Source organism: Plodia interpunctella, chromosome 8 (assembly GCF_027563975.2).
Source record: "Plodia interpunctella isolate USDA-ARS_2022_Savannah chromosome 8, ilPloInte3.2, whole genome shotgun sequence".
In the NCBI taxonomy this organism is placed as follows: domain Eukaryota; kingdom Metazoa; phylum Arthropoda; class Insecta; order Lepidoptera; family Pyralidae; genus Plodia; species Plodia interpunctella.
Genome location: NC_071301.1, coordinates 9,376,528 through 9,392,152, shown reverse-complemented (window position 1 = coordinate 9,392,152; position 15,625 = coordinate 9,376,528). Strand labels below are relative to the sequence as shown.

Here is a 15,625-nt window from a genome sequence, read left to right as displayed (position 1 = left end):
GGGCTACGCTTCCGTGGGAATTTCGGGATGAAAACTACCCTGTGTGTGTGTGCTATCCAGGTTATATTCTTCCCGACTACCAAATTTCATCAAGTCCGTCCAGTAGATTCCTCATAATCTATATCAAAATCTATGAGCGAGACAGGTCCCCAGCCTCAAGACAACTCTACCCAGGGCATGAGACTCCATCGATGTGACCTTTTCTCGATCTCTTCAGGAATGTTTCATCTATTTTTCTCCCTGCTTCACTACCGAATGCCCCCGTCTTGGCTCGTCACCGGCGGCTGGGCGGCGCGCCGCCCACTGAAATTCGAAATTCGAATCAGTCTCGACGTCCACTCCGCGCGGTCCGCCTGTCGTTTACCGCGAACAAACTAACTAACCCTTAATAACATTCGAATTTTAAAAGTGTGTTTTTTTTATTTTTTTATTTTTCGGTTTTAGAGCGGCAAACGACGAAACGCGAGTTGTGTTTCGGTAGATGTTCGGTAGTGATCATTTTGGAGTATTAAAATAAAGGATTTATCAAGGATTCTTTTTTTTACAAGGTGATTTTTTTTAAATTTGTGCATGCAAATAATTTAACCTTAAAAAGATAATGTAAATAAGAGAAAACATATAGCACTATCCATAAGAAGTTTATTGGTTTACAACTTTAGGCGTAAAGTTTTAAACCCACGAAGTTATTTTGAACTTAAGAAGGACATAACCAAGTAGTTAGCTCCCTACTGTATCTAATTGAATCAGGTATTGGCTAAAGAAATGATAATTTTCGCTACTCAGTCAAGCGGTATCGGTACTAAGTATTTAAACTTAAGTATGGGATTCTTTCATAAGAGGAAGTATATTATTTATAAGATTATTATTATTTCTTGGTAAACTGAACTCGTAAACGTAAACTGAATCATATACGGTGATGGGTAACTCAGGTTAGAACCTCAGTGTGAACTAAAACCCAGATACGAGTATAACTAATATCCAGATTGACTTTCTAGCTAAACTTAGCTTTAAATAAAACTTAGCTTAAAAGCCAAGATTTGATCGCTACTCTTGGCTCTGTCCATCCGAAAGGGATGAAGACGTGATACTATATTACTCATCTCTCTCTATCGAAATATCATGCTCATCTTGAAAAAAGTCACTACATTCATTCTTCTCAACTACCATTATTACTTTGTGGGACACAGGTCCCACAAAGTAAAAATCCAAGGGTCCAACTATTATCAAACAAAATTAAAAAATGTTTTCGAATTTAAAATATTTTACACTAATATTAAATTAAATTTCGATTCTGTATGTCATTGGGCTGAAATTAATAAAGGTCAGTTTGTCAAAACGCGATATTATAATAAAGTTAGCAGTTAGAGGAATTTGTCACGAGGATTCATTACCATAATGTAAAGTGTAGATTTGCATATTATTTTTTAAGTTTATAACTTAAAAAATTTGGATATCGACAGGTCCTGCAGGTCAAACAGATGTTGGGATGTAGGTGAACCAGTCTTGCAATCAAAACTGATTAAAGTCCGCCTAAATTATGATAACATGTATATGTTACATTTTATTCACTAAAGCGCTAGTTTGATTTCACTATTTTCACTGCACTTCCTATGGTTTCCTTTCGCATCTGGACCATATGTGTAATGTGCCTAAGATAAACATATTATGCCGGCTACACATTATTGCCGAACTTAGGCAGAGGAATGAATGGATGAACGAACATTGAGTAGTTTGTATGAGAGTTTTTATTTGCCGCAATGAAAAACCAGCAATGTATACCTAATACGCCAAAGTTCGGAAAACTGTATCGCGATAATGTAGTGTTGCCATTAGACATAGCTATTATTATAAAACTGGCCAAGTGCAAGTCGGCGTCGCGCACGAAGGATTCCATATCTATAAAAACGGCAAAAAGCCCTGTTTGTCATATGGTATTAATGTTATCATGTTTTTTATTATTATGTATGTTGTTATAGCAAATATCAGAAATACTTACACCATTTTAACTATCACGGTTCATGAGATACATCCTGGGGACAGACGGACAGTGGAGTTTTATTAAGAGAGCGTCATTGCTCAGTCGTGCTATGATGTTTTATGTCCGGACTACGCAAATAATGCATAAATACCTATATTGTTAAAACCTATGGAAAATAGCACAACGGTGCGGCACGACGCAATGTAGCAATGGCTCTAAAAAGGTCCCGTATTTTCCTTTGGGTACGGAACACTTAACTAAAAGTGGCATAAAGTCTAAAGAAAATAGTAGAATCTTTACTGTGTATATTGTGAATGTGTATTCAGGGTTTGAGCACTTCGCGTGACTGCGAGTAGGGTTGTATGCAACCCTTATTTTAGTTGGCTTTCCCCACTTTTAATTTAGTGAGGTAGCGCCCCTACTTTCATGACAATCGATATTTTACGAGCCTAAACAAAAGTTTCTTAGATATTGAATTTTCTTCTCAGAAGTAAGAAACAAGTCTCGTAACAATTTTCCATAGTAATTTCGTATTCGGCTCAATCAGAAATCGGGAGTTGTAATTTTTGCGCTATCTATTAATAGACTTATTCATATATGTTTAATGTGAGCAACGTTTGAGTAAGATATGGTAAAAGTAGAATTTTAAATAAAATTACCCTACAAAATTAACATAAGTAGGTAGTTATAATAATTTAAATCCAGTCGGCTACAGGCCAGGTTTGACTACCAAGCTCACATGCCACCAAAATAAATAGAAAAAAGTAAATAATATAAAGGCACAATAAAGATAATTAATTCAGTGCCGACACAGTAACGTCATGACTTGATACTATTTTAACAGCTACAATCATAATTATACAAAAAAATAATTACACTCTACCGGTACTCGCCAGAATATGACATCCAAAAATCGTGCATAAGATGGAAAATCACAAACAAACGATTTCAAACCTTATTGTTTCATAATAAGGTTCTTACACTATCTATGATCACATTAATGTGATAGGTAAAAGCAAGAAGATTCAGCAGGTCGTTTGTCCACTGGCCGTCCGCCACGCCGAATCCGTCATTCGGTAAAAAACCGGAGCAATGAGCTAATATTCAATATGAACGTTTGTCTACGCAATCCGTTACAAGTTCGGATGCCGTTGCCGTTGCCGGATCAGGGAAGCGTTCTCTTATCACAAAAAAATGTAAATCGCACTAATTCAATTGATCGACTGAATATTCGAAAAAAATCGAGAAAATTAACATATTAACTTCTATTGCGTGATAATAGAATAGAGAGGATCAGTTGGAAAATTTCCGTGCAAACTGGATATTAACCCGGGCAAATTGCCAATACTTCCGTATTTTCCGGTTAATTCACGAAAATCTAGAATGAAACGTTTCAACTTCCTCGGTCCGGTTTTTTCTCAGTTGACGGATTCGTCGCGACGGACGCCATGGACAAACTCACTAAGGCATAGACCACGCTATAAAGTTAGTATTACGTTGAATTCCCGATGCGAAAGTTGTTTAAACATTTGAACACAGTAATGAGTTATTTCAATGGATTATTATTTTATACGCAGTATGGAGAAAGATAGGCTGGTGGTAAGTTTACTTATACATTATATATACGAGTATCATGCTGTTTTTAGAAGTACCTAACTTTAATTTGTATCATACCAAGCTAGATACCTACTTTTATAGCAATATCTATGTCTGCAAAAAATAAAGGCTCTTTTTCAAAGGGTTGAAATTTTCAACCCTTTGGGTTCTTACATATATAGGTCTTATTATAAAAAAAAAAAAACAAAAGTTGTAAACAAGTACTTTCAGGCTTTCATAATTGTAAACTTCAAATTTCTTTTAGCGTTCCATCCACGTCACTCGTGGTCGTCTCGAAATGTCCTACCATCTACCTACTTAGCATTTACGGGTTTCGGACGAAAGCTTTTTTTATAAACAAATAACGAAAACACATGCATGTATATGAAACATGTTTGATGTGCTGTGGTCAAAACACATGCATGTATCTGAAACATGTTTCATGCGCTGTGGTCAAAACACATACATGTATCTGAAACATGTTTCACGCGTTGTGGTCAAAACACATGCATGTATCTGAAACATGTTTCACGCGCTGTGGTCAAAACACATGCATGTATCTGAAACATGTTTCACGCGCTGTGGTCAAAACACATGCATGTATCTGAAACATGTTTCACGCGCTGTGGTCAAAACACATACATGTATCTGAAACATGTTTCACGCGCTGTGGTCAAAACACATGCATGTATCTGAAACATGTTTCACGCGCTGTGGTCAAAACACATACATGTATCTGAAACATGTTTCACGCGCTGTGGTCAAAAGACATACATGTATCTGAAACATGTTTCACGCGCTGTGGTCAAAACTTATTTTCTCTATCAAACAAAATCGCGCATCTTATGTCGGAAAGCATAAACATAGATTATTGCCAACAAACATGTGTAGTAAAACAATCTGTCATTGTATTGTAGACGATTTTGTTGATCGTTGATTTTGTTGATTGTGTAGGGCAAAACACGCGCTGTGTATTTTCGTACACACGCTATTGAATAAAATAAATTTCAGTTGAATGATGTGACAGAACTCAGGCAATTATATCTACCAGATCGGTTTTCGATTGTATATAAGTACATGTTAATTTACATTGACGGAAACATTTTACTATAATTTGCCTCCAGCATCCATTTCGGCTTTTGGCCTAATGCCACGAGGTTTCAGAATCGCGACGTTTCAAGGTCGTTCAGCCAAATTTGTGTAGGAGAAGCGATTTTCCTTAAAATAAAACAGTGGAAACATTAATTATATTTTATCACGGTTTTTCTACACGAATAAAGTTTTCCTAAATTAGTTCTTGAGGTTTTTTGTTCATCTGCTTTAAAATTGAGTAGTCATCACACAAACAAACCAAGTAGTAGGTACCTACCTATATAGTCATTCATCATATTAATTGCAGCTGGTCTGAATTCTTTTTTATATATGTAGGTATAGGATTGTACCGCCAATACTGAATTAATGAAAATTTATCCGTGTGAAAATTATCGCTGCCTTCAAACGAATTGTTTTGCCTTTTGGCTGTTGTTATTAGCATTATCCAATAATCCCAAAAAACATTGAGTTCATTGACCGTCCACTTTAAAAAAAAAACCTCGGCTAGTGTTTGTTTGTGTTATCCAGTTGCTCAGCAACACGGTTCGATGAACTATAGGTTCTGAGTAGAAAATGTAATTTACATAACGCATATACATAAACTGGTACCTACCTACTAAACTTGATAATAAATAATAACAAAAAAAGGGTACACTTGAAATTACATTATTTACCTAAGTAAAGCAATGTAGGGTTGTGCCTGCAGGCCTACCATCAACTTTTACAGAACGATTCCAATGCAACTCAGTTCAATTTAGGCACCTAAAATGAATCGCATTCATACAAAAAATTAAGTCGATGGTACGAATTTGCGATGCAGTGCAGTTTAGGTCGTAAAGTGGATCGCGTTACGAGATGATGGTAAGCCCCCTGGACTGGTCTGGTTTCCATGGACTGCATCAGGCAATCCGCTAGCTCGTTTGTGCTAATCCTACATCGTTCAGTATAGGATCTGCTAAGCTCTCTCATTAATTAATGACTCCCTTCCATACTAAATTTATTCGCGTGGATATTGTGGGCATCATCAATTATTGCGCATTTTTCACAATTTGGAATGGAACTTATCAGGTTTCCAAATTTGCCAGATGGACAGAATATTGTGTGTATAATTTTAATACATCTATAATTTAATCAAAAAAGTAGTTTACTTTGAAACTAAATATTGGACTTATTTCTGCCTCCCTTGAAGATGTTGACGAATGATAAATAGAATATAGAATAATAGGTATGATGGCGAGAGGCCGCGATTAGACTTGGACATTTTATGGGCCGTCTGCGGTGTTAACAGCTGATGATGTGTTCGATGGTGATTGATGGCCGTATGGGGTGGGGCCAGACCCGGGTTTTTGAACCAGGCAATAACATTTTGCAAATAGATTCAAACTTTTACGTGCCTATAAACTTTACTAAAATAAGATTATTAGGTATGACATCAACCAAGAAAAATTTGCTATCGAATAAAAGAAACCGCATCCAAATCATCCGTTGATGAGTTACGGTGCCAGCCAGACAGACACACTTAGCGGTCAAACTTATAACACCCCTCTTTTTGCGTCGGGCATTATGTAATCTGATTCTGGTAATTTGTAACTGATACTCATTCAGTAATAATTAATTATATTATGTGGTTTTCATAGCGGTAAATAAAACCACTCATACAAACTACGTAATGTTCATACATTCGCGTTGGCCTTCGAGGATAGTGTGGAGCCGGCATTAGAACTCTCTCCCCGTCTCGCTTTTTCCCGAAAAGAAACTCATTCTTCTTGTTTGAGACTCGAGTCGATACATGTTTCTATCATCGTAAGATTGTTTCTTCCTTCCTTATCCTATTGACGACCTCGGTGGCGCAGTGGTAAAGTTCTTGCCACTGAACCGAGAGGTCCCGAGTTCGATCCCCGGTCGGGTCATGATGGAAAATGATCTTTTTCTGATTGGCCCGGGTCTTGGATGTTTATCTATATATGTATTTGTTATAAAATATAGTATCGTTGAGTTAGTATCCCATAACACAAGTCTCGAACTTACTTTGGGGCTATCTCAATATGGTGTGTATTTATCGCAATATATTTTTTTTTTATTCATTTCAACTGGAACTGGATTTTCATCATTAGAACGTACATCATATGTAATGTAAGTAGGCAAAATAACAATGTTAGAAACTATTCTAGAAAGATAAGAGTAAGAATTCTAGAAATATATAATTTTAGACTAGACATTAATGCCACCGGACACTGCACGGGGACATCGTAACGTCAGCTCTGGTATACTTAGCGTATGAAGTAAGACGAGACGATATATTTAGCGTGACTTTGAACCCCTCTGTGCAGTAAAGTACGAGCGACCACAGTAGGTTACCTACCTTTTTAAGAATCATCGTTGAGTTAATATCCCATAACACAAGTCTCGAACTTACTTTGAGACTAACTCAATCTGTGTGATGGAATGGCTTCTTTACTTTTACTTTGAAAGATATTCGGCATCTTAAGTATGTCCATTGGCATAGCAAGCATATAAATAAATAAATATATAGGGACAAATCACACAGATTGATTTAGCCCCAAAGTAAGTTCGAAACTTGTGTTATGGGATACTAAATCAACGATATTATATTCTATAACATATACATATATAGATAAATATCCAAGACCCCAGGTCAATCTGAAAAAGATCATTTTCCATGTTGACCTGACCGGGGATCGAACCCGGGACCTCCAGTTTAGCAGTCCGGCGTGATGACCATTAGGCCACGGAGGTCGTCATATCCTATTAAATCAACCGGCTCCATAGCCTGGAACAGTTTTGTGTATGTTCTTGTGTTGTGAGATTACCTTCTGATTCTTCCAGATACGAGTCCTGTATTCCCTGTTTTACATTGATTCCCGTACTATTACGGGCGCGGCCGCGTCATGCTAACTGCATTTAAAATAAAGCAAACAAATCCGTTTCACTACTTCCTTGAGAAGGTCTGTGTAGGATTGCTATCTAATGAAATAAAAAGGCTAATTTCACGGTACGGGTCGTTAGTCAAACATAAAATGTAGTCGCCTGATTTAGATATTACTGTTGGTCGAAGGAAGATAATTACATTTAAGAGAAAAACAAAATTTGTCCCGAATGGGAAGTTAAGGGCTTCTGAAAGTATTATAAAATATGTGAAAGGGCTCATAAAGAATTAAGATAATGACCACAAAGAGGCACACCGACGTCACCTATTTTGATGTGAAGTAAAAGCTAAACAACGCAAAAATGCTACATAAGATAATCTTAGATAATCTTGTTATAGACACACAATAATCTTGTCATAAATACAACTCATACACTCTCTCTTTTTTATGAAAGGTCGAAATAGTAATAATATTATTATGTATTAGTCATGAAAGTATTTATTGGCTATGAGGAAAGATATTAATTGGCTTACTGAATAACCACTATCAGTAGTGTCTTTTTATGCTAGATTACTAGTCGCCCTTTCGCAAACTTAAATAATAATTCAAAGATACTAACTTAGATAAAAATTTAAATGATAAAAATTACGGAAACACATCATTACACTGCCACACTAGGACTGGCTTGTCTCGTGGGAGTCAAAATAAAGACTCATAAGTATCAAATTCGTCTGTGAAAGAAGTAGATTTTATTTACGATCTCATCTATGAAGCCGGCAGGATTCGCCTTTGACGGATACGTCAGGAAGGACATGATGATAAAGAAAGAATGAAGAACAAAAGAAGAAGTATCGTCGCAATTAATGATTTGCAAAATTTCACTCGTGGAAAATTAGAACTAGGAAAGGAAAAGCTTACTAGCTATTCACTCAAACAAAAAAAAGTGACAGAATGTCAGAAAAAAAAGTTTTGCTGATCAAATTAATTAAATTATTGTTTACTGTAATGTTTTCATTCGAGCACGAAACTCCAGACATCTGTCAAAGTAATCGATACAATGGTATAAAACATTAGTGCTTTTATCAATTAGGTCACTCATTCCACCAGGCGATGTTACAGACATACGTAGTATCACGTGTACGGGGAATACAGAGCCTAGGGTTGTGAAACTCGAGGGCTACATTTAGCTGTATGGCGTTATACATTTTATGATGTTCTCATTCCGCTTATCTATCAATATCGAAATCCTCACATGCTTATTACGTGTTATTAGTAGAATGATCGCGTGTTTTTAACCCCCGACGACAGGGGATGGAGTTACAAGCTTAACTTGTTTGTGTTAGTCCGTCCTGTCCGTGGCACCGTATCAGCCAAACGGCTGAACCGATTTTGATCTATTTCTTCTTAGTGGAAAGAGAACTTAATCCCCTAATAGTGATTTTTCTTAGCTGTGTTTGGAAAATGTTCGTTCAGCCGTATGGTATTCGTCAGCTCTTTTCTAGTCGATGACGCCAGCAACTTCGGAGTGGTTTCTTAAATTTTATTACATTTTTATTTTAGAATTAAAGGATGTTGCAATACATGAACTTAGTATACAATATCAGAATCGTTCAACAAGTTTCATTATGTTCTGCATGAGAGATATTTTAGTGTGTGCCGGACGAGTGGGCAACAGGAACGCGTGGATGACCTAATGCTTGGGATGTTAGTATCTCTTATAATATGTATATGTTGTGATGAGTAATTTTTATAGATAGAAGTTTTGTTTCTAAACGCTTGAAAATAATTTAGATTCTTATATAGATTAATTTAATTCAAGCCCAAAATATACTATTAAAAAATATTCTGTTGCTACTAAATATTTATTTATGGAATAGTATTTAATATCTTAATAGTTAGGTACTTACTGTATTTTTTAAAATTAATTCTCTATCTTTTGTTTAAAAAAGTTGTATTCTAAAAAAGTTCTGTATTCAAATAATGTTACCCTAGTAGTAATACAAGGGTTGCCAACTTTTTTAGTTTTCAGTGATGAGTTTTTTAGGTTAGATAGAAAGAAAGAAATGCTTTATTCGGCAAAAAAATTAAGTTATAGTTTTTACAGTTAGGATCAGTAGGAAGTAGGATCTCTCCTTATCACAAACTCGATCTATAATCATGCGAAATATCTGGCTGCACAGAACGCGGCATCCAATCCTCCAGGTCGCGGGTTCAATAAAGTAATTGACACAATTGTGAGCGTCCTCTGCATGAGTTTCCTGATTAAATTGTACCTTATTCTGTCATGGATCGTGAAGTTTGTCATTTATTATAGTTTGCAATATTGAATGGTTATGAATGGTGGATAAAGATGGCAAAGAAAACATTTCACTAATAGAGAAAATAGAACATAGTTGGTGTGAATGAATAAAAAATATTATTCAATTCATGTATATAATGAGATAGGGAGATGAAAGGTGTAAAGGCAATTAAAACTATTATCATTTAGAACTACCACAGTGCCTTCGAGTACTGAGACTTCATTGAGTATTTCCATTTCTGGAGTCAGAGGAGGAGAAATGGCATGAATACACAAAACAATAGCATTTATTAAATATTTATGTTATATAAAAGAATTACAATTAGGTAAGAAAAGTCTGATATCAAATTCAAAAAATATTATACAACAATATGTATTGTAATTAATTACAACCGAATTTTTATATTTATCTTCAAAGAAAAAGATGGGTTGTTAGCCAATGTTACAGAATTATAATTCTTAATTAGAATAATTATAATTCTTTGTTTGTAGATTTTTATTCTGACGGATAAATACATAATTATTGTCACTTATCGACTAAAACCATGCAAATATAATTCATAATCGATCTGTTATTACCATAGGAATCTATTAATTAATTCGATCGTAACATGGAACGCTGAGGCTGTATTTAAAGGTCTGGAGGCCCTGGGGCAACGAAACAGCGGTGGCCCCTAAATTTTCGAATAACGAAACAATTTATTCCGTCAAGTATTTTACATAGTAGCAATTAGTTGAAGTCACATTTAGAAACTAAATTACTGCGTAAACGAATATAACTTTAGGAGCTGTTTTCGGATGAAAGTAGCTGATTTTTTTTTATCGGTGTTATGTTATGTCTATCTCTTGTTTAGGTCTTACATCAGTAGTAGGTCTTTTTCCTCAAATCCGGCGCTGTGGAGCGCTGTCATTAAACTAATGAGGCTGGGAGGTCGGTGTCGAGTGACACGAACACGACTGGCCTCATTTAAATTAGCTCACTATTTTTGCACTTATAATCCGGGGCGACAGATCAATACATATAATAAAACAGTAAATCCTATATTTACATAAAAATAAAATTAGGCGATAGAGTCATAGTAACAGAGAAAGAATTTGAAAAAAGAAACTGTCTGTATGTCTGTTTGTACACGCTAATTTTCGGAACTACTGGACGGATTTGAATGAAACTTTTTTGTTATATGGCTATTAGGCCTGGGCATAATATAGGGTATAAATGATTTTGAAAACTAGAACACCTGATGGAGAACAATGATGATACAGCTAAAGTATAGGGAATATAGAAATTACGCCTTAACAAAAGTTGTTCAGCCTGATGAGCATTTCCCGTTGATGTATAAAAATCGAAGATCTGGAACACCTGAAGAAGAGTCACAATGGTTCAACTAAACTATAGGAAATATGTATTTCAGTCGTATGAGCATCTTCTGTATAGGTATCGTTACGCTTTGTCTGTACAGTCAAATTTCTCTAATCATTTTGATTCATTACTAAAAATTGTTCGGCCACGCGAAGGTAGTCGCGGGCATCAGCTGGTATATAATAAAACTGTAAGTGAACTATGTCTGTATATAGGAATTATTTGTGAACAGTAAGTATGTGGGGTCTTTATGGGACTAATAAAAGGCAATTTTTTTTTATTATGCATAAATTACTGCATGGAATTTGATGCGTTGTTGTGTTGTGAAGCCTGATAGGTTCATTGCCATTATCTGAAACCGTTTGCAACTTCTAACTCTAATGTAGATCGCGGTCGCGGTAATCACTTACCATCAGTTAGCTATGTCGTCCTATGACGTAAAAAAATTTTTTTTCATATCTTGAAAGAGTCCCAAAAAAATAATAATCACATATATTTAGCTACTTACCAGCCAGTACTAGGTAGTTCTAGAGATCGCATTCCATCAATTAATTTAATATACAAACTAAATTCATGATGTCGAAGAATAGTTATCTTCTAAGTACGCATAATGCCTATAAAATTATTCTATTTTAGAATATACCCACGCCTACACGGCTACTTTGCCATGACCTGGTTGGAATTACAGCTGGGTTTAAACAACTTGATTATTTATAATTTTTATTATTCCCTGCCCATTTTGAAATAAAGTTTTATCAAATTTCAGAATTGGCAACGCGTCACTCAACCGAAACGAAGAAACAGACAAACGACTGTAACGCGATCCGTACGAAATAGTACGAGGCCAAAGACCGCGGACGCTCGGGACGTCCCGAACAGAAGACACGAGTCGGTGACGTCACAACATGGCGTCCACCGACACTTCGACCTCCAGCAGCCTCATCTCCGCCGTCCAAGAGGACTCCAAGCGAACCGTCGACGAGGCATTCCTTAACAGACTTAAGTCCCTCGTCGAAAGGTTAAGACTGGACAATGCGACCTTGAAGAAAGCACTTGACATCGAGCGGAGCGAAGTCAGAGCGCTTAAGGCACAACACGAAGGAACCTTGAGAAATTTGAAGACAGAGTACAAAAAGAAAGAAGAATACTTAGAGAAGCAGCTGAGAACAGCACCAAAGGCTGATAAAAATGATGATTCACAAGTCAGCAACAGACTAGTGGAGCTAAAGAAATTGACGACTGAAATACAAGCTTTAAAATCGGCTAACAAGGGTCTTCAAGAGAAACTCAAGGTAAATTTCTTATTTTTATTAGTGGTAACCCCTAAAATTTCGTGGTAATGGTAATAGATAACTATTTTAATAATACGTTTTTGATGTGCTTTTTAATAAATATTTGACGAAAATGTGGCCAGAACAGTTCTACAATGAATACAAAAGAACTCAATAATAATGCAGACAGCCACACATAAAATATTTCTGAAAGGTTTTCGAAACTCAACGCTTTTATCTCTTTTTCATTCCGATATAGATTCTTATTGAGCTTATATTCCTCTGTTTTGGACCAGTACTCTAGAATTCCACTTTGACTCAGGCGGTGCAAGATATTGTTCAATTTGTCAAGATATGGGCTTCCATATCGCAGACCGTATACAATAAAACAAGGCAATGGGCAATCGTTCGTTGTGTGGTATACAGGTTTTCCATCATGCATATTTGATGGTTTTCTGCTTATATACATAGCGTCAGATTTTCTCAACAGTATTGCATACTCAAACCTTCTGTTGACAATTAATTCTTTAATTTTTTTGTCTGTTATAATTTCTATTCGATTTTTCAAAGCCGTGAATTCTGACTTGGCGAACATATTGATATGTCTGTTGTGGATCCCGAGAGTCAAATTTAAATTTTGCAAGTCAGAACGTGTATTTATTTCTGGTTTGTTTCTAGGGTATGTAATAGCTGAAGTTACTATACCCTGAAATAAAAGAGAATAAAAGTATTAAATATAATATACTAGAGGAGCGGTAAGAAAAGTTAGATTTATTGATTAAAATAAAAGAAGTAATAATAATACTTACATCCATAACGCAATCGATGATCAAGGAATAAAGCACAACCATCAAAATCATGCATCTCGATACAACACCACTAAACTTAATGTTAGCTGTTTGTCTGATAAAGCATTTGATTAAAATCATAACTGTGTCACCTTTTGACCACCTTTGCTTGTTTAAATTCTCCTCAATGCCACGAGCTAGCATTGACGTTAGAATCAATATGATCATATTAAACATGAAAATCATAAATATCTTGAATGATATAAGTTTCATGATAGTTGTAAATACAGATTGTTTGGTAGCTTTTTTGACTAAAAAACAAAGTTGATCTTGTGTTAGAGGATAGGTCGTGTCTATGTAGCCGTAATAAGTGTTTTTGAGGATTCTAGAGTTCAGTTCCATATCAGTGTAGCCATCCATCAAATCTCCTGTTACTCCAGTAGCAGTGCCATTATCTAGAAGATCTCCAACTGTATTTCCATCTCTAGGTGATAAAGCTTTACACGATGCGTTCAGTTCCTTAATAATAGTGGTAGTGAGCCTAGAACTACAATCGACTGGACTAGTTTCATCATAGATAAAAACTTTTCTAAACACACTAAGTCGCAATTCATGTTTACAAAGATCATTATACCGATGAGACAAAAAGCGGCCAATATTCTCCACATTTGTTATATCGATGACTTGATCATTAAAAGGATTATAAGAATAAACTTTCAGACTAGCAGATGACACAATAACTACCGAATTTGCTATATTCCTACTCCATAATAATTGGAAATGTGTCTTCATAGTGTAGAAAAAATAATTATCCATTGTAATCGCAACATTTATGACGAATACCACTGCACTTCTTGGTTTGAAAACTCCAGTTCTGACTAAAGCTTGTATAACATATTCACTGACTTCAGTAGACAAAGCATCAAAAGTAATAACATAAGCTGTTTGACCGTGTTTATCTATTCTTGGTTTAGTTTTTGTTCTATTAGTATCTGGACAACCGTTTAGCAGAAGAACTGGATATCCATCACCCATGTTTTCAGTATATTTGAGGATTCTATTTTCAAAGTAGGTGAAATCACAGAAGGTGATGGTAAAGAACCATTGCTTGAAGGCGTTGTAGATTTTACTGACGACCTCGTTCGCATATTCGGCCTTTTTGCGCGTTTCTTCGTGGTATTCGGAGACTTCTTGGAATAGGATGCTGGAAGTGTTGATACATAATGCTTTTTGGAATAATAATATTAGCAGAAAGAGCAGTACCATTTTTGCATCAATTAATTAGTGATTTCGATTTTATTTATGTATCAAAGTAATCTCGTCAGTATTCATATAAATGAGACTTACTTTCTCTGTCTCACATAATATTGGCTGCAATTCCAATGAAATATGAATAAAAAAAAGATAATTTTGGATAGCTCGACTCGTAATTTTACAATTTCGCGTGCTTTCCACGAGGTATTCCGAACTCATACTGTACAGTTATTGCTTCACAGACCTTTACTTTAGTTTCCCGTCCACACCATTAACTCTGACTCCATCAGCGACCATTGTTTGCTTATAAAAACATGTCAATTAGCGACTGCAAGACTAACATTCGCCTGTAATTTTGTCGTTGACATAATCAAGGTGTAGCAGGAAATTCGGTTAAAAATTGGCGAGCCTTCATTAAAAGTCAACAGAAATAATTGTACTTACATGAGCGAGTTATTCAAGTTCGTAGTATATTTAGTAGCCTCATCGAACTTTGTGTTTTTTTTTTGTTTGATTTTCACGATTACTTACACATTTAAGTTTAGCTAACACAAATATTGACAAATATTGGTTACCCGTTATTAAGTACTAGCTGCGCCCCGGGGATTCGCTCCCGTGGGAATTTCGGGATAAAAAGTACTCAGTGTGTTGTTCCAGATTATATTCTACCTGTATACCAAATTTCATAACAATGCGTCGAGTAGATTTCGCGTGAAAAAGTTAGAAACATACACGCGCACATATATCCTCACAGACTTTCACATTTATAATATTTAGTAGGATATGAATGGACTAACATAAGTAGTATTTCACATCTTGAAAAAAGTACTAGGTTCTGATTAGGCACCAGGACCACGAGGTGTGGCCTAGCAGTAGAAAAACTCCGCAGGCAAAATGAAAATATATCCAACGGGTACGGAATCCAAAAAGTGTGTGTAATACGTCAGATGCAATGCCAGGCCATCATTTAAATTTAGAGTTTATTTTGAGCCTTCTAGTACTATACGCCATTCTCTTTGGTCTTGTGGTTTCGTCACTCATCTCATTCCTGCAATCTTGACTAGATCCTCTGTCCATCTACTTAGTGTTTACCCACATT

General features: G+C 35.8%; 2 protein-coding genes across 4 annotated transcripts in view; one reads left to right on the top strand and one right to left on the bottom strand.

The window, feature by feature from the left end:
* The first annotated feature begins 310 nt into the window (after positions 1-310).
* Positions 311-15,625, top strand: part of LOC128672118 (axoneme-associated protein mst101(2)) — a 135,781-nt gene continuing 120,466 nt past the window's right edge. For 2 of the 3 annotated variants that reach the window (XM_053749042.2, XM_053749041.2), the window contains exons 1-2: positions 312-548; positions 11,980-12,505. In XM_053749042.2, the coding sequence (XP_053605017.1) occupies positions 12,119-12,505 (387 nt within the window). In that variant the 5' untranslated portion in view covers positions 312-548; positions 11,980-12,118. Of the gene's footprint in view, positions 549-11,979; positions 12,506-15,625 lie in introns of all 3 variants that reach the window. The other variant, XM_053749043.2, reaches the window with a different exon arrangement.
* Positions 12,507-14,725, bottom strand: Ir85a (Ionotropic receptor 85a). The gene is made up of 2 exons (XM_064436091.1): positions 13,294-14,725; positions 12,507-13,190 (listed from the first exon to the last, which is right to left on the bottom strand). Exons 1-2 carry the CDS (start codon positions 14,536-14,538, stop codon positions 12,567-12,569), a joined length of 1,869 nt encoding a protein of 622 aa, XP_064292161.1. The 5' UTR covers positions 14,539-14,725; the 3' UTR covers positions 12,507-12,566.

Bases quoted from the DNA above. Each gene is read 5' to 3' on its own strand.
- Ir85a (XM_064436091.1), bottom strand. From the start codon at position 14,538: ATGGTACTGCTCTTTCTGCTAATATTATTATTCCAAAAAGCATTATGT. The intron at 13,191-13,293 runs GTAAGTATTATT...CTTTTATTTCAG, and splicing joins TCATCGATTGCGTTATGGAT to GGTATAGTAACTTCAGCTAT.